General features: G+C 34.5%; 1 protein-coding gene and 1 long non-coding RNA gene across 2 annotated transcripts; both read right to left on the reverse strand.

Annotated features, from left to right (window-relative positions):
- Positions 1–221: 221 nt before the first annotated feature.
- On the reverse strand, positions 222–6,686 carry LOC129423203 (urokinase plasminogen activator surface receptor). Its single transcript, XM_073871524.1, has 5 exons — positions 6,413–6,686; positions 6,209–6,325; positions 1,621–1,764; positions 1,180–1,293; positions 222–993 (listed from the first exon to the last, which is right to left on the reverse strand). Exons 1-5 carry the CDS (start codon positions 6,459–6,461, stop codon positions 812–814), a joined length of 606 nt encoding a protein of 201 aa, XP_073727625.1. The 5' UTR covers positions 6,462–6,686; the 3' UTR covers positions 222–811.
- Positions 6,687–14,605: 7,919 nt separating this feature from the next.
- Positions 14,606–17,158, reverse strand: LOC141366153 (uncharacterized). Its single transcript, XR_012371255.1, has 3 exons — positions 16,927–17,158; positions 14,815–14,958; positions 14,606–14,713 (listed from the first exon to the last, which is right to left on the reverse strand). It is a non-coding gene; the product is annotated as an uncharacterized lncRNA (long non-coding RNA).
- Between the last annotated feature and the right edge of the window lie 2,531 nt (positions 17,159–19,689).

Raw genomic sequence — 19,689 nt, forward strand, 5'->3', positions numbered from 1 at the left:
AGCAAGGGAAAGTGACGCAAATGGTAATCGAGTGGTGTCTCATTTTTTAGACGAACGATCTGTCTTACCCCTTTCCCCTTTACTCACTTTCGAGGGGCAAGGGGAAGACGAAGACAAAGGGGAAGGGGTAAGACAGAGAAATGAGATTGGCCCTTTTAATAAGGTTGTGTTTGTTAACATTGGTAAATGCTTTTCATAACATGAACAAACAATGAACATACTTCTATAACATTTATTAATCATAATAAATGTTAATTAATATCAGCATTAATGAATACATTTCAATATCGCATTAAGGCTCTCCTGATTTTGCCAAGTGGTTGATGTCCTCAGGGCAACATTATGTTGACTCTGGGACAACATTTCAATCATCCAATCAGATTTCAGAAATAAGTTTACAGTTTGTTTTAAATTTAAGCTTACAACCAGGATTAGCTGTTTCTAGCCCATTGTTTTTCACTTATCATGTCCCTCTGATTTTAGGGTTTGGTTATGGTTAGGGTTGGGACCACTTGGCAAAATCAGGAGAGCATCATATTAACATGTGTTAATGCACATAAACTAAGAAACTTTTTTCCATTGCAATATCATTACATTTTGTCAAAAAATTAGAAAGAAGTGGAGTGGAGTGGCAACATTTTATTTCATCTTCTTCTTTGTTTCCAGTTTATTTTTTCTAACAATATAACTACAAAAAATACAACGAAAATTAAGTTACAGTATATTGAATAAAACATTGCATAAAAGTTACTCTTTATTTTACTAATCCGACAACAATATCTCACATTTATGCTGTGAAGTTCTGCTGAATTTAATGGATCAGGATGTAGAAGAAGAACGGCCACGAGAGAAAGAGGAGGTTCTGTGTGAAGCTCTTAGCACCGTTACACAGATTCCCCTGACAACAAGTGAAGTCCTTAAAACCTTGGGACGCTTGTGATGCTGAATCACAGATAGTTTTAGTGATACATCCTTTTACAGTCTGAGAAGCTGTTACTGTAAAGATAAAAGAAGTTGAGTCATAAATGATTGATAGGTGATGTGTTAATCATTTTATACTGACATATTTTTTATACTAACACACTAAATAGTGCATTTAAAAATAGAATAGAATCTGTTTTGATAATGTAGAGACAAACACCTAATGGAAAATCATACTTATTCTGTAACCACCAATTCTTACTTTTGCTGTAATGCAAGAGTCTTCAGATCCTAAACAGTTTAATTTGTTCAAGCAACTCGTATCATCGCAGTAGTAACATTGTTTTCCATTGGGGCTGTTAGAGTTGTAATCTGTAAAAGAAACAAATAACATTTTCTGCTATGCTTAAGCTGAATGTTAGGATTTGCACATAAAGGGGTGTTTTCCTGGACAGGGATTATCTTAAACCAGGAGTAGGCCTTAGTTTAATTAGGAAATTACTAGTTTTAACATATGCCTTACTAAAAACATTACTTTTGAGCATTTTGAGCCAAAACAAAGTGCACTGATGTATTTTAAGATATGTCAGTACAAGTTGTTTTCAGTTAGGACAGCTCTTAAATTTATTTTAGTCTAGGGCTAGTCTAATCCCTGTCTGGGAAATCACCCCATATACTGTATTATATCAAAGACAATACCTGGGACATCCTTGCTGTTACAGAGATCTGTGTTACAGCATTGCATGGAAAAACCTGTACTTCCAAGACCAAAGTTAATGGATCCATTTACGCAGTTCTGTTTCACGTCACAAGCCTTAGCCTGTTTGGTAAACCTAGTCTCACCTAAAAACACAAACACAAACAAAAAAAGAAAAAAAAGATTATTGTCTCTCTCTCTCTCTCTCTCTCTCTCTCTCTCTCTCTATTTCAATTTCACATTTGAGGGCTTTTCACACATGAAATAGTTTATACTTAAAGAGGGGTAAACGATAACCCTGGAAATTCACAATCTGACTTTTCACACTTCACTGAAAAAAATAATACATAATTTTTGCATCCCATTTTTAAGTAAGTTTTACATGGAATTTTAAGCAATTGCTTACATAAATTTACTTTAAAAGTGGACGTTAAAAGGATGGACTATATTTTAAAGGAATAGTATGTAAGAAATGTATATCAATGAATCATATAATGGCCCTGATATGTCACTAGACATTAAGAAATCATTTTCATTTCAAATACTTATATCACTGACAACAGTGGTCCAAATACAGCTTATTATTTTAAGTCCACAGATAGTTATATTAACTAAAATAATTCAAGTAGTTTCAACCAAAAATTATAAATTTAATTTCCATGAAATAATTTAGTTCAATTTACTAAATAATGTGTTAATTTACAATTACTCACCTTTTTGTGTTATTTTTACAAAAATTTGGTTAAAAAACAAGAATTATATTTTTTATTAGAATTTACTCATTTTATTTTGTTAAATTAATCCACCCCAATCCTTGTTAGCTCCGGGACATTTGTTTCCTACAATTCAGGAGCAGTGGCGGCTGGTGACTTCTTTTTCTGAGGGCGCACGATGCGAAGTTCGTCACAACATGTATGTAGCCCGTCATGTGTGTGGTACGTCATTTCAAAATATGTGTTCTGCGCTTTGAGAGATCGTGTGTGCATCACGTGTCATGCCAAAATAAGTGCCTGCTGCAGACGCGTCAAAGGGTTTATGATAAAAGAGACGATCATGTTTGCCAGATACTCGCATAATCTCATGCCTAATCAGAGTTTAATGTTAAGGGAGTGCCTTTTGGAACATGAGCGTCTCTTTTATCATAAACGGTTTTGACGCTAGTGCAGCAGGCACTTATTTTGACAAAACACGTGATGCACACATGATCTCTCCACACCCATGACACATATTTTGGAAAAGGGAACCACACACATGATACTCCGAACACTTATTTTGAATTTGCGCCCCTCGGATGAGAAGTCACGAGCCGCCACTGTTCAGGAGTATTATTTTATTCGGTAACACTTTACAATAAGGGTGCACTAATAATCATGAATTCATGCTTAACTAATGCACAAATAATACTGAATTAATGTATTACTAATGATTATCTAAGCTATTCATTAGCTATTCATTAATGATTGCCTCATTAGCAACTAATGAAGAGTCTGTCTGATTAATATATTAGTTCATATATGAATTGTTATTAATTAAATATGTAATTGAGGATTAATTCCATCATCACTTCTTTTATGAACTAAGAATGTTAATTAATTTGTTAATTACCACAATGAACTTCCAGATAATACAGGTAAACTAATATGCATTAATATATTATTAATTACAGCATTAGTAGTGTGTTAATTAATACTATTACTAAATAATGAGTTAATAATGATGTGCCTCAACAAGTAAAGTCACAACATAATGATATATTTGCAAACCATTAGCTAATGATTAATTAATAATGAAAGACCATCACTAGAGTTTATAAAAGCTATTTATTAATCACTGGTTTCCTAAAACGTTGCCAAAAGCACATTTCCATAACACACTACATTTAAAACACAACATTAAAACATTTTAAAAAAATAATATAAAATGAAATAATATAAAAATAATACAAAAAGAACATTGATCAAAATTAGACAACACGTTCAGATACCTCACAGTTATCCGTATTAATCAGGCACCCGTGTTAATACATAACACAAATGTACATTTTAAAGTCCAACCGTTTCAGTCTGTGAGTCGTGCAAGTGAATCAAACTCTGATAGACAAAAAACATGCACAGACAAATCCAAATTAAACCCTGCGGCTCGTGGCGACACATCAATGTCCTAAGAAACGATCGGTTTGTGTGAAAAACCGAACAGTATTTATATAAATTGTTTTTACCTCTAATACAACAATATCCCCAGAGCATCACGTGCCTTCACATCTCAGTTTTATTTATTTTTCACATCACCGTCTTATTCATCTAACGTTTAATGGCGGGTTGTGAAACAACTTTATAGGTGCATACTGCCACCTACTGTATCGGGAGCCCCGTATAGTATATAAGCGCCCTCATGCCGTGCACCCAATACACTAGGGGGCAGTATGCATGTATGAAGTTGTTTCGCAACCCGCCATTAAACATTAGATGAATAAAACGATGAAGTAAATGCACGTGTTGCTCTGGATAGTGTAAAAAAATGGATAGAGGTAAAAAATAAACACTGTTTGGTTTTTCACACAAACCGAGCGTTTCTTGGGACATCGATGTGTCGTCAAGAGCTGCAGGGTTTAATTTGGATTTGTCTGTGCATGTTTTTTTGTCTATCAGAGTTTGATTCACTTGTACCACTAACAGACTGAAACGGTTGGACTTAAAAATGTAAATTTGTGTTATGTATTAGCACGGGTGCCAGATTAATACGGGTAACTGTGAGGTATCTGCATGTGTTGTCTAATTTTGATCAGTCTTTTTGTATTATTTTTATATTTCATTTTATATTATATTTTAAAATGTTTTAATGTTGTGTTTAAATGTAGTGTGTTATGGAAATGTGTTTTTGGCAATGTTTTTGGAAACAGTGTTTAATAAATAGCTTTTATAAACTCTAGTGATGGTCTTTCATTATTAATTAATCATTAGCTAATGGTTTGCAAATATATCATTATGTTGTGACTTTACATGTTGAGGCACATCATTATTAACTCATTATTTAGTAATTGTATTAATTAACACACTACTAATGCTGTAATTAATAATATATTAATGCATATTAGTTTACCTGTATTATCTGGAAATTCATTGTGGTAATTAACAAATTAATTAACACTCTTAGTTCATAAAAGAAGTGATGATGGAATTAATCCACAATTACATATTTAATTAATAACAATTCATATATGAACTAATATATTAATCAGACAGACTCTTCATTAGTTGCTAATGAGGCAATCATTAATGAATAGCTAATGAATAGCTTAGATAATCATTAGTAATACATTAATTCAGTATTATTTGTGCATTAGTTAAGCATGAATTCATGATTATTAGTGCACCCCTATTGTAAAGTGTTACCTTTTATTCTTACTATTGAAGTCAATGGGGCTTCTGGTTTGGTTTCAAACATTCCTCAAAATATCTTCTTTTGTGGTCAGGAAGAACAAAGGCATTTATACAGATTTGTAACAATATAAAAGTGAGTATGTGATGACAGAATTTTCATTTTTGGGTAAAGTTTAAACTTTTCACAGTATCTGACAGATCTTGCTTTAGGATACGAATATGCAAATTAACCCCCCCCCTATTGCATACTACCTCAGACCATAAATGCAAATACATGCAATATTAGGCGGTTTCAGACACGCAATGAAGAAGATATAAAAATATAAAAGGAATCTATGTGAATAACCATTTATGTGTACTAATAATTTTACCATTATGTATTTAGGTTATTTTATTACACTGAAAAAATGATTCATTCAATTTACTCAATTTTTTTAAGGTAAGTGGTTGCAATTAATTTATTTAAGCTTGTTTTGCCTTTCTATTTTTTGTATAAATGTAGCTTAAATAAATTGATTGCAACCACTTACCTTAAAAAAATGAGTAAATTGAATGAATAATTTTTTTCAGTGTACCAGTACGCATTTACCAGAGTTATTGTATGTTTTACAATCATGTATTTGAGAAGTTTTTCCATGCATACATTTAATTGTGTAGTAAAGCATATTTTTCACTGTGAAAAGTGATATATCTAGCCCCAGCCCTAGGACAGAGAGTAGTCAGCAGATCTTGCACTGAAAAAAAATAATAATACGCTGAATTTACAAAAAAAAAAAAAAAAAAAAATATATATATATATATATATATATATATATATATATATATATATACTGTAGTGCATAGTTTTTGTACCCACTTTTTTAAGGAAGTATTACATAGAATTTTAAGCAGTTTTAGCTTAAAAAATGTAAGCAATTGCTTTAAAGCAGACGCAAAAATTATGCACTAATTTTTTGGTAAATTCAGCGTATTATTTTTTACAATGTTTTATACATAAGTGTTTTGTAGAAAGAAAAGGGGAACCAAAACAGTGATTGCTAATTCTGGTTCACACAATGCATATTTTTTAGTGCTGATGTTAACAGGTTAGTGCATTCACAAAAAAACTTTACATTTAGTCAACAACCCTATCACATTCATAAGGCTCATCCAGTAGAGGAGTCAGTTTAATGCATTGCGTTAAATTTACAGTCCATCATACTGAACTCACCAATGAATTGTACAAATGTTGCACTTGCACATGAAGTTTCATTAGAGGGACATGTCTTCTCCTTGCTTACACAAAAACCCATCAAACCTGCACACTCATAACATTTGAGTGAGTGTCCTAAAAAACAAAATGAGGAAGAATTTTTTGATTTTCTGTATTTGTAGATATAAAACATTAAATAGGCTTTTGTGTTTTGTACTGTACCTTCAGCGAAAAGAGTGCAGATGAGAACAATAAAGATGTTCAGATCCATCCTTGATCAGTCAGGGCTCAGGAGGTGAAGAAAATGACAAAACTTTGTCAGTGTCTTTTACATGACTGATCAAAAGAGGGCGAGGCTGTGATGCAAATGAAACTTAAAGGTCACGTTCTTTCTGATCCCATTTTTTAAACCATAGTTGGTGTGTAATGTTGCTATAATAGCATAAATAATAATTGTAAAATGATAAAGCTCAAAGTTCACTGCCAGGCGATATATTTTCTAGATTACAGCCCGGAAAGTACTGCGTAAGTACAGCGAATTTACAGCATATGTTTCTGTAATTATAGTATACTTATGAAGTACATACGTGTAATTATAAGGGAACAATTTACAATATTTGGGGAATAAAGGGGTAACAACCAGGAAAAATACAAATAATATATGCAGTAAGGTACTGCGTAAGTACAGCGAATTTACAGCGTATGTTTCTGTAATTATAGTACACTTATGAAGTAGGTACGTGTAATTATAAGGGAACAATTTATAATATTTGGGGAACAAAGGAGTAACAACCAGGAAAAATACAAAAAATATATGCAAATTTTATAATTAAGGGCTAACTATTTTAATATTACATGGTATGTATGACTTATATGCTAAAAACGTGGGAAATTACAAATTATTTATACAGTAAGTAATTCATAACTTCGGACTAACGATTTAAATATTAGGCATACGTGATGTGGTGTAGGCTACATGCAAAACAATCTTATGTTTGAGAGTAATTTAGTGAGAACACACACATTCACTGAATTGGCTCGATCACACTCCTCTCCACATATACCTGGTGCGTGGTGATCGCACTGGCGTCATACCATGGCTGCTTTCACATGGATTTTGCAAACTGTGGGTCTTCATTCAATCATAGTCATACACTACATATATTTTTGGAATAATATAGGTAGGCTATTAAAATATATTTAGACATAGGCTAAGTATTTTTTTAACCACAGGGGGTACATATTTTATAATTTCATGATGCATGATGATGGAGATTACTAAACAACAAAACTTGAAATCCAGTTAATGTGTTTATGCTATTTATTAGTATAATAAAATGTATTTAGAATTTTCAATTAAGGTTACTTACCTTAAGAAAGATAAAGAGTACAGGAATTTGTTGGGTCATCAAGCAAAATTAAAAATAGGCGAGGCAAAAATGTTTACCCCCTTGTTTCATGTAGTTACAGAGTAAGTACAGCATCTGCGGGCTGTAAATTAAAGTGGCACTTGTTACCCCCTTGTTTCACGTAGTTACAGAGTAAATACAACATCTACTGGCTGTAAATTAAAGTGGCACTTGTTACCCCCTTGTTTCACGTAGTTACAGAGTAAATACAACACCTGCGGGCTGTAAATTAAAGTGGCACTTGTTACCCCTTTGTTCCCAAAATATTATAAATTGTTCCCTTAAAATTACACGTATGTACTTTATAAGTACACTATAATTACAGAAATGTATGCTGTAAATTCGCTGTACTTATGCACTACTTTACTGCATATCGTCGCTGCCTGATGAAACTCACGTATGTCCAAAACGGTAACTTTTCAGAAAGTAAAAAAAACACCGGTGTTGTGTCGAACTCAGTTTCCCCTATGTTTCCCTTTAGTGTAGTGCTTTTATAGCGTTTTCATCACGTTACATTTAGAAAGATTAAAGATTTGAATTGGTTATACTAAAAAGGCATAATATCATGTATTTTATAATACAATTTATTAAATATTTCATACATTTGACAGTTTTCTATTAGGGTATTTCTTTTAAAATATAGCCTGTCTTTTTCTTTTTTTTCCTTTACTGGATGTTTTAAAAATGTAATGTTTGCAATACATAATTAAATAAATATTATACAAATAATATGATTCATACTGTAAAAATAATTGAATTACCATTAAGAACAATACAGAAACATTACAGAAATGCACACATATACATCTCAGTAGCCATTAAAACTTTAAATATATAAATAATAAAACCTATAACGTGATAAAAACACCATAAAAACACTACACTGAAGGGAAAAATAGGGGGAACATAGGGGGAACAGACTTCGACACAACACCGTATATCAAAAGCAGTTGAATGTAGCGTTGTCATACTTGGTACGGCATATTTACATGTAACCATATTCTTGCCAGTGCCATGATATAATCCACATTTGACCAAAATTGAGTTTAAATGGACATGCGTGCATATTTTACAGTAACTTTGATCGATACGCGTTCTTCCGATCATTAATTAGAATGGCCAAGTCGCGTTTCGTATTGACAGATGAATACGCTCAGTTTATTAAATAGCCTACGTCTTGGTTAAATACGCTTACTTTATTTAATATTAATTATAAGTGTATTAAATGTCTCTTGCAAACCATTAAGGGAGTAATCAATACACTGACATGGTAATGCTACACAACAGGGGCGTCAGTTTGTGTTGAAAAGTGGTGGGGACAAAAGATCAGATAAAAACATTACTGCAGGACAGGAAAAATATTGAATAACGCGCATCAAAAATGGGCATAGCGTAGGCCAGTCAACAACAAGAAAATACTCAGCATACATTTATAAACCCTCAACAATGTCGAATGCACACATCACACATGTAACAGTCCCTGCAACACCAGCTCAACCGAACAATGCCAAAGCACCATACCGTAGAAAACAGCAGCGCTTTTAGTCAATGATTACAATGAATTTCATTTCACATGTACAAGAAAACACATTATAAGCATACAACGCAACATGTGACACTAGACCACAAAACCAGTCTTAAGCATCGCTTGATTTTTCAGAACATTTTAACCAAATGCTTTCAAACAGTGGTGGGGAAATCAGCGTAAATATCACCAATGCTAGACAGATACTTTGTTTGCACAGTCCTACCGTAATTAAGTAACTCCTAGATGTTCGTCTGGCGTCCGGGGGAAATGTTTACCTCGAAGGAAAGTCATTGTCATGTTTATTCGGCTATATCCAGTGCTGAGGTTCGATGAAACTTTACGAGACCGGCGAGATGCTTCACAGGCGGAAGATATGCTGCGTGATTGACAGCTTTGACACCAAACGGGTACGTGAAAATCAGATGACATGATTTCACAAGTTTTCATTGGCTATTTAGGTATGTGACGCATACTGTATATGGAAATGAACCTGGACATTCAATCTGTCGAAAAATCTCAAAATCTGCAAAATGAACATACGTGAGTTTCATCGGACAGCGACGATATATTATTTGTATTTTTCCTGGTTGTCACCCCTTTATTCCCCAAATATTATAAATTGTTCCTTTATAATTACACGTACGTACTTCATAAGTAAACTATAATTACAGAAACATACGCTATAAATTCGCTATACTTACCCAGTACTTTCCGGGCTGTATTCTAAAGCGTTACCATATTTTCTTTAACAGAATTTGCCTTTAAAAGCCTACAGCGAACGGACGGTTTGGACCATAGATATGTATAAAGGCAGTGCTTTAAGTGGGCCGGAATGCCCCGGTACTCAGTACCGCCACTTCTAAAAATAGCTCTTGAGCGTACCACCACCTCTACGTGCGCCCAGAACGTGCTTTTAGCGTACCGGAACGCTCATCTGTTTAAAAATCAGAGGTTTAATTTAATCATTTGGCTGCGCTGCCGCTTTTCAGAGCGCCCTGAATGTACGCTTCCTAATTCGTTCCACCGAGAGCAGAGACTACATTACCCATACACCCTTGCGTTTACAAGTTAAAAGCGCATGCGTCCTTCAGTCAGTGTTAACGAGCTCTGGAGAGGTGTGTGTTTGTGTGTGAAACGCGCAACCATAGCTGCTCGGTTAAAATGAAAATACAATGAACACGTAACATTCTTGAAATTGTACAGCATTTAACCATGCTGAAAATTTTACTCACATATCTACCTTTTGCACATTTTAAAAAATCTTCTTTAGTACCCATTAAGATTATCTAAGTGTACATCTCTGTGCTATTTTAAGACACCATGAATATGAACTAAAATGCACTTTTAACAGACTCTGTATTTAGTTAACACTTTAAACAACTTTCATACAAAGATGGGTTCAAGTACAAGTGATACCTAAATACATTTTTTCTAATGGTATTTTTTCAAAATCCTTTTGCACATTTTATTTATGTTCAGTAGCTATTTCTAGCTCAAGCAAATCCACAAATTTATAAAAGGATTAATTATTTTTTACAAGGTCGTCTGTTGACTGCTAAATATAAAACCCCTTCAACATAGGAGTCGAGTCAGCAAAAAAAAAAATAATAATAGAGTACCGGCACCTCTTTTGGGCCACTTAAAGCACTGTATAAAGGCTAGATGAGTCTCTAACGTCATCACCTGGCGACCATCTTACCACAGGGCGCTCGCTCACTCCTAGCATTGAGTTTAATGATGCATGTACTTTAAATGACCATAACTTGCTAAATTTTCTACCGATTTTCAAACGGCCTGGTTTCTTACAAACATTATTAACGTGGCTAGAACTCTGGATGCTTTAACATGATTCATGAAAATTATTCATTAAGTAGGCAGTGTCATTATAGGTACATCTCTGATGTTTATAACAAACCAAACCGTTTCAAAATCGGTAGAAAACTGAGCAAGTCACGGTCCTCCAAAAGTACATGCTCCATTAAACGCAATGCTACGAGTGAGCGATTGCCCTGTGGTAAGATGGCCGCCACATGCGGACGTTCCACTCAAATGGCCAGCACGGCGTGCGAGACATCTAGCCTTTATATATATCTATGGTTTGGACTACAGCACTCTGCTTTAATGAGTTCACTAGAGCTGTGTCCGAAACCGCTGGCTATCCACTATAGTGCAATATATTGAGTGTCAGCCATTTTGTAGTGATGTCCGAAACCTGAGTGAACAACTTCATTCCCTACATTCATTCACTACTTTTTACCCACAACGCACTCGGATTTTGAGGGTACATTATATTCGCTCACTCATATTTCCCATGATGCATCAGGAGACGAACGCGTAAGTGGAATCAGCTGAAGGATACTGACAGTAAACACCACAAATTTACGTTTAAACACTTGTTAGTTCTTCTGGTCAGTTATTTTTGAAAATAAACAAATAAAAAATGATTCTGATATATTTGATTCAAAATCTAATAACCTACACATTTTTATTAAACAACAAATAAACAACAGTAAATAAATATGATAAGCAGTTGTTTTGTTCTCTTTATTATCAACTAATACACTAAACTTGATAAATGTGACAAAGAGTAACACCAGACGCGAGTTCAACGATTTGCGCGAGTAGATTACATACAAAGTCAATGCAAAGACGCGATCAGACGCGTCCTCGCGTGGGGCGATGCGAATGACGCGATATTGGTGCCGTGTTTGCTGTGAAAACACATGTTATTCGCCTCAAACGCGTCTTCGCCAAAGTTGAAAATATTCAACTCGAGCGAAAAATTCGCATGACACGACGTTAAATCCCGCGAGTAATCTAGAGCGAGCAACACGATGCGATTGCACGTTAACGCATTGACGGAAGGCTTGTCTGAAGCGTGGCCAACAGCCAATCACAGTGGCCGCAACACACGCTCCGGTCTTCCATGAACGTAATTGGCTGTCATGCCTAGGTTATTTGCATAAGGCGAAATGATTGGCTGACGCACGCGTTGCTGCTTGAAAAGTTGAGAAATGTTCAACTTCTGCCGCGAGCAACAGCACTGAAGCGGCGACGATGGATCCACAATTCAGTTTGGCAATGCATGACGTCACCCATTAAAAGTGAATGGGAAGCATTAACGCTTACGCCATGTGAATGCACTGTAAGGGTTTATGACGAACCTCTGCGACAGCTCTCTGACGCATGCTATTTACGTCAGTGTCATTTACTTTTTCCCCATTTAATGGACTCAATTGTCATTCCATTTATAGGGAATAGTGAATGAGTGAACGAGGGAGCAGTTTCAGACACAGCTTAGAACAGTTTTTTTACTAACCTCCACCCACAGGAATACGTCAGTCGCCAGCTAATCTCAAACGGCTCTGCTAAGCTAAGCTGCTATCAAATCACAACACACTAAACACTAAACTACACAATCAAAACTTGATATTTATTTCTGAAGGAGGGACTTCAATATATATACAAAACTATACAACAGCCTCATGCAACCAGAAATCATCATTAACCTTTTTCTGTTTTTTGCTTCAGATTTTGTTTCCCAGAATGCTTTGTTTGATGCTGTTATTTTAGTTTTACTCTATAAAGACAAAGACTTGTAAATGTTTAATGTTCATTTAACTTTGAGCAAAATGTTGACAGTAAATAACATAAATTTATATCTACGGTAAGTTACTGGCAACCAGCTGCAAGTAACACTGTAATTTCTACAGAAATTTTTGCATGTGCCAATCAGAATCCTTCCTGTTCCTCTTTTGAACAGGGTCACACTTTTGCCGTAGATGTGAGCTCTGGCACATACTGTGACGTTGGCTAGCTAAACATCCGTTTGTCTCAGTTTACATGCAACTATGTAACCAAAGATTTTCCAAATCTCCACTCTGGCCGAAGTATTTAGAAAGAATCGATTCAGAAGCGAGTTCTCCGTTTGTGTGTAAACAGAGGGCGCAAACGAAGGGAATGTCTCAGTTTTATTAAAATAACCTATTTTATTAAAATTTACATATTAACAGGGCCTTAGTCCCTGAAGGGGGGGGGGTTCTAATAATAAAATCATTCACAGGTCCTGTGGTGTGAACATTCTAATAGTTCAGTTACAATAAATAAGATACCCACTGTGCAAATGAGGGCTGTAATCATTGCCCCCGGAGATCATTGAGGTATAAGTCTGCATTAAAGGTGTGTCCCAGTAAATAAAAATATCTTTAAACAAAAATGTATGCAGATGCCTGCATATGTATGCCTATCTTCTGCCACCTGTTGGTTCATACCAATAATTACAGTTAGTTAACTTCGTTCACTTTGTTCATTACAATATCATTCTCAAATGGCAAGGCTTGTGCTGCGTTTACACCAGCTGCGGTAGAGGCGGAAAGCGCGGTGATTTACATGTTAAATCAATGCAAAGACGGGATTAGGCATCCTGCGGAACGGTACGCGCAGAAGGCGAGTTAAAAAATCTGAACTTTGGTGGATTTCCGCGCCACGTTAACCAATCAGGACCTTGCTGTAGTAGTGAAGTGATTACAGGAAGGGAGCGGAGTCTCAGCAGAGTCACAGAAGCCCCTCCCATGACGCGAATTTCCGCGTGAATGTCTCAAATTTCACGGGCGAATGAAGCGAGTAAACTCAAATATTCAAGCGTCCAACTACCCGCGAATATCGCGTTTTTGCCGCCTCTACTGCGGCTGGTGCAAACGCAGCATTATAAAGGCTTATTAAAAAAAATGTGAAACAAGTGTATAGTGGTGTCATTTTATTTCATGTTTTTCTCTATTTGCAGTATATTCTTTTTCTAAAAAAAATATATATATAATGAAAATTACACGAAAAAATACAATGAAAATTAAGCTTTATGAAATAAAACATTGTTTTTAAATCCAAAATATGTCACATACTGCTGTTGCAGTGATAAGATGCATAAATCATGAATACTCTGTTTTTATTTTACTAATCCCACCACAATATCTCACATTACTGCTGTAGAGAGTGAAGTTTGGCTGAATTCAGTGGATCAGGATGTAGAAGAAGAGCGGCCATAAAAGAAAGAGGAGGTTCTGTGTGACACTCTTAGCACCGTTACACAGATTCCCCTGACAACATGATAAACTCTTGAAATCTGCAGTCAATTGTGATGTGGCATCACAGACAGATTTAGAGGCACATCCTTTAAGAGTCACAGACTCAGCAGTTACTAATGTAAAGAAAACAAAAGTTGATTAAGTGAATCATTCAAAACTTGACCACACAGATAATCTGATAAAACACATATACAAAACATTTTAAATTACCCTATCCTATGTTAAATATATGATAAATGTGTTTCTGTGATTACTAGATACTGTAAATTAGAAAACCATGTTCTCTGATTCATGTTATCACATATTGATATGTCTTGAATAATAGTGCAATTAAAATGTAACCTAATCAACTATAATAATGCAAAGAAAGACAGAAAAATGACTTGATTCTCACATATAGCTTTAAAGCAGTAGTCTTCATCTCCTAAACAGTCTAATTTGCTGAAGCAACTCTGTCCATCACAGTAGTAACATTGTTTTCCATTGGGACTGTTAGAGCCGTAAACTATAGAAAAAACAAATATTATTATTTTATTGTATGAAATACCTAAGCTTGATGCTATATATATATATATATATTTTTTTTTCTGTGTATTAAAGACATACCTGGGGCGTCTTTGCTATTACACCGGTCTGTGTTACAGCATTGTGTAGATGTAACTGTCCTTGCAACTCCGAAGTTAATAGATGCACTTATACAATTCTCCTTCACTGTACAACCCTTAGACTGCATTTTAACTTCAGTGCCACCTAAAAAATAATATGATTAATGTTTTGCACCATTTTGATTTGTAAAGCGTGTGTGTGTGTGTGTGTGTGTGTACCTGGTAATTATCACGTTGTGGGGACCAATTGTCCCCACAAAGATAGGAATACCAGTATTTTTGTGACCTTATGGGGATATTTTGATGTCCCCATGAGGAAACAAGCTTATAAATCAAACAGAATGATGTTTCATGAAAATGTGAAGTAGTAGAAGGGTTTCTGTGATGGTTGGGGTAAGGGAATGGGGTAGGTAAGGGGAATAGAATATACAGTTTGTACAGTATAAAATGCATTACGTGTAGGGCTGCACGATTCAAGCTAAAATGTGAATCACGATTTTTTTCCATGGGAATTGAGATCCCGATTCTCTCACCCAATTCTCTCTTTTTTTACAAAAACATTTATTTTGCACTTAAAGGAACAGTATGTAGGATTGTGGCCAAAACTGGTACTGCAATCACAAAACTTGTGGCTAAAACTGGTACTGCAATCAGACAACTGGTGGCCAATACACAAAATGACAACATAAACATCAGTTGAGGGCTGCAACTCCGGACCACTGTTGTCAGTGATATAAGTATTTGAAATGAAAATGATTTCTTATTGTCTAGTGACATATCAGGGCCATTTTATGATTAATTGATATACATTTCTTACATACTGTTCCTTTAACTAAAAAAACGTGCTACAGGACTTTCAGTTATAATAATGTGTCTTAAAAGTCTCTTTTCCTTATTTTAGACCCCTTAAAATGTAGAGTAATTTAAAATTTGTTAGCTGTTAAATTGCACCTGTGCTTTTTGTACTATCAAACTGGCCAACCTTAAAACTTTAAAAACACTAACGTTAACGATAATCTTGATATACGCATCTCTACTCGTGAAGACAACATCATACGATCAAACAACAGTTTATAAGAAATGAAATACAACACAGATTTTTAACCCTGAGTCAGAATGTCAGTCGTTTCATAGATAATATACACACACAAATAGTCTTTTTTTGAAGAAACTCCTTTCACTTGCATTAGTTTATGAGGAGATCAGATGTAAAACCCTTTAAGTGCATTTGGCATGTTTTCTTGTAAATGAGCATTGCTTAGGTTTAGTAATTCCCTGTAATGCACTGAAAATGTTACTAGTAATTGAAATGCCTTATTTTCACAGAAGTCACCTTAGTAATTTCATTCGTATATAACAAATTTGACTGCAAAACCCTCTAAGTGCGTGCAAAAATCTAAATTTCTAAAAAGGTATCGAGTCCTTCTTTACTCTCCTTTCTGTTGTTTTTAATGCTATTTGTGCATGAAACTAAACCCTTCAAATAACATTTATGATACTTGATTTATTTATGAAAGAGTGAACAACTCTAATCAAGGAAGGACTTTATTTCGCCATTTAAAATAGCCCATATAGCTTGAAAAAAATTTCTTAAAATAATTGTTCTAAATTTTTTTTATAGGCATATATATATATATATATATATATATATATATATATATATATATATATATATATATATATTTATATATATATATATATATATATATATATTAGTGCTGGGCAAAGATCAATCGCGATTAATCGCATACAAAATAAAAGTGATTTTTGGCATAATATATGTGCGTGTACTGTGTCTAATTATTATGTATATTTAACCACACACACATTTATATATTCATTTCAGAATTGTTTTAGTTATATATACATTTTTAAAATTTATATTTAATATAGAATATATAAAAATATAAATAAATATATATAAACATGTAAATGTTTCTTAAATACATACATGAATGTGTGTGTATTTATTTATACATAATAATTACACACAGCACATACTCATATATTATGCCAAAAATCACTTTTATTTTGTATGCGATTAATCGCGATTAATCTTTGCCCAGCACTAATATATATATAAATAATGGCAGTGATGGGAGGTTTTTTATACCTTAAAATAACGTTTCCAAAAAAGTTTCAGTCGTTCATCCACTCGAAACAGGGTGAACGGCACTTTCACATTCGCTTTGCAGCCCTCTATCGGCCAAAACCGCACTAAAGAAGTTTCCAACCGTCGGGTCGCGGTCCTCTAGTTCGAGTGAAAACTACAAAAACTTGCTTTACGGTAGACCTACAATCCAATCAGCGCCAGCTGTGCTGCAGTAGGCTCAAGTATTTATGACAGTGGTAATGGACAATTCCGCTTCCAACCTGTAGGGGGGGCAAAGAGCAAAAACTCTTTAGTGTTGCTTTAAATTTAAGTTGTTTCAAGTACCTTTGCCATAGTTTTTATGGTAAATTAAACTTTATTAAATTTAAAATTTTGACCCTTAAACACATAAATTAGGCACCTTTTGATATCAATTAACATCAAAGTATTAAAAACCATTTAATACTATTAATAAAGTAATGCAGTTTTTCTTTAAAAAAAAATCACGAACATGAAATGATAAAATGTGTACTTTGTGGCACTTTCACAGACAGTCGGTTCAACTATAATAATAAAATAATATTGTATATAATTTACACATAGTAATATTATGTATATTTATAGAGATTAGTTACTTTACAAATAATTTTCCTTTAACTGGTGTGAGAGCGCAGCAATGCTGTAAATGTTTCGGCGTAGCATAGTGTTACTTTCTGTTTTCTTTTCTGCCCTACAAAGGATGTCTTGATTAATTTAACATTAAGGACCCTCCATATATCACATTCTTTAGAGCAGGGGTTTTCAAACTGTGGGTTGGCACTTACTAGGGTCCCACAGTGGGATCAGGTGGGTTGCAAAAAGTCACTTGATTGTTGTAGTGAATGACACAAAAACAATTTTGTCCTATTAATAACAATTAATGGCAAGGGTTTTGATATAAGTTTTTTTGTAATTGCAATTAAACTTACATTTAATGACAATAAAAATATAAATTACTCTCTTCTAAAAGAGAACACATTAATTTTTGTGGGCCTATTTCTAAATGTATTTTTTGAGCATTTAAAAAAACTTTGGTGGGTCCTGACATAGATTATACCCATCTAAGTGGGGTGCAAAATTATAAAGTTTGGGAACCACTGTTTTATGTAACCTCCAGAGCATGAGAAGGATGCAATCTTCTGAAATGAGACACAGCCAGTATATCTATAACTAGTATATCAAGACCTGTTGTGACAGTTTTGGGTGTGGCTGGCAGCAATGGCAGAATTAATGTAGCGGAACATATATTAACTGTAATGAATGCTCTTAACACTTATCATATACCATACACCATCAAATACTTTCACTTTCACTTCAAATCAGCTTAATCCCAGCCTTACGCTTCAGAAATAACGGTTTCCTGGCAGTATTGGTTAAGAGTGTGAAAAAGCTAATTTACAAGATAACATGTCAGATGCACTACACTTTTTAGGTTATTTTTTTACAGTTTAGCATAATTAAAAACATTCAGTTGAGTTAAGCTAACATTCATATTAAATGACCCTAATTTCTATTGGTAGTCTATAATATTTCAGTAAATTTATCCTCCATCATACTGAACTCACCAGTGGTGGTCACAGTTGTTGCACTTGCACATGTGGCAGTGGCAGTGTCCGGACACGTCTTCACTTTGCTTTCACAAAAACCAATATTACCTGAACACTCATAACATTGGAGTGAATGTCCTGAAAAAAAGAAACAGAATGAGGTAGAAATATATTGTAACTAATAAAACATTAAATAGGCTTTTGTGATTTGTACCTCCAGTGAAAAGAGTGCAGAAGAAAACAATGAAGATTTTCAGTTCCATCTTTGGTCAGTCAGGAGGTGAATAAAATCACAAACCCTTTCAGTGGCTTTTATATGAATGATCAAAAGAAGGGGCAAGGCTTTGATGAGAAAAGGAAACTTAAAAAAAAAGGGGTGTAAGTTTCATTTTGACATTGGTGGGGACATAAATAAAATTGTCTTTAGAGCCACATTGACACAAAAGTTTATTACTATTTACTCAAACAATATTTACAATAGTGTGTTGTTGTTGTAATCTTATGTATAAAGGTTACCGGTCAAAAACAACAAATATACAATAAGCTAGGGCTGCACGATGAATCACATGTGATTGTTATGCGCATCTGGTATTTTACCACACAGAGATCTAGTTCACCGACAAGCAAGTCAATTATCGAATCGCCTGCAATGATAAATATGATATTGCACAGCTTGTCAGTAAATGAAACAACAAACAAAAAATATAATTGCTAACTACATACTGTACAGACAGCTCAGTGTGGACTATTCTGTAGCTATACAAATGAGTCCAGACACAAAAAGTTTAAATTTGCTCATCTGCTTAATATGGGATTGTCATATATCGGGAGAAAACATTGTTCCTGAATCAATGTCACACAACTTTTGCTGTATTTTGTGCATAAAACGGTTGATATAAGAACGTTTTCTTCCCTGCAATCATGACATGATGATGAACATCACGTGTTGTTGACAGAGATTTCGCGCTGCGTACTTCCAATAGGGGTTATTCGATCTACGTCATCAATGTTCACGGCGGCCATATTGTTGACATAGAACTGTCAGTCTGTCAATTGACAAGCAAGGCAGCGTGGGTATTATGCATGGTATTATCGGTGTAATTTTTTTTAAACCGCGCGATGGTGTGTGGTGTAATACACAGCTGTTCTAACAACAGCAAAAAGAAACCCGGAATTAGTTTTTATGCGATACCGACTG

Source organism: Misgurnus anguillicaudatus, chromosome 9 (genome assembly GCF_027580225.2).
Source record: "Misgurnus anguillicaudatus chromosome 9, ASM2758022v2, whole genome shotgun sequence".
NCBI classification, from domain to species: Eukaryota; Metazoa; Chordata; class Actinopteri; order Cypriniformes; family Cobitidae; genus Misgurnus; species Misgurnus anguillicaudatus.

Excerpts from the sequence above, each read along its gene's own strand:
- LOC129423203 (XM_073871524.1), bottom strand. The coding sequence starts at position 6,461 with ATGGATCTGAACATCTTTATTGTTCTCATCTGCACTCTTTTCGCTGAA. Across the intron at positions 6,326-6,412 it reads CTGCACTCTTTTCGCTGAAG|GACACTCACTCAAATGTTAT; the intron begins GTACAGTACAAA and ends TTTGTTTTTTAG. Across the intron at positions 1,294-1,620 it reads TAACAGCAAGGATGTCCCAG|ATTACAACTCTAACAGCCCC; the intron begins GTATTGTCTTTG and ends TTTCTTTTACAG.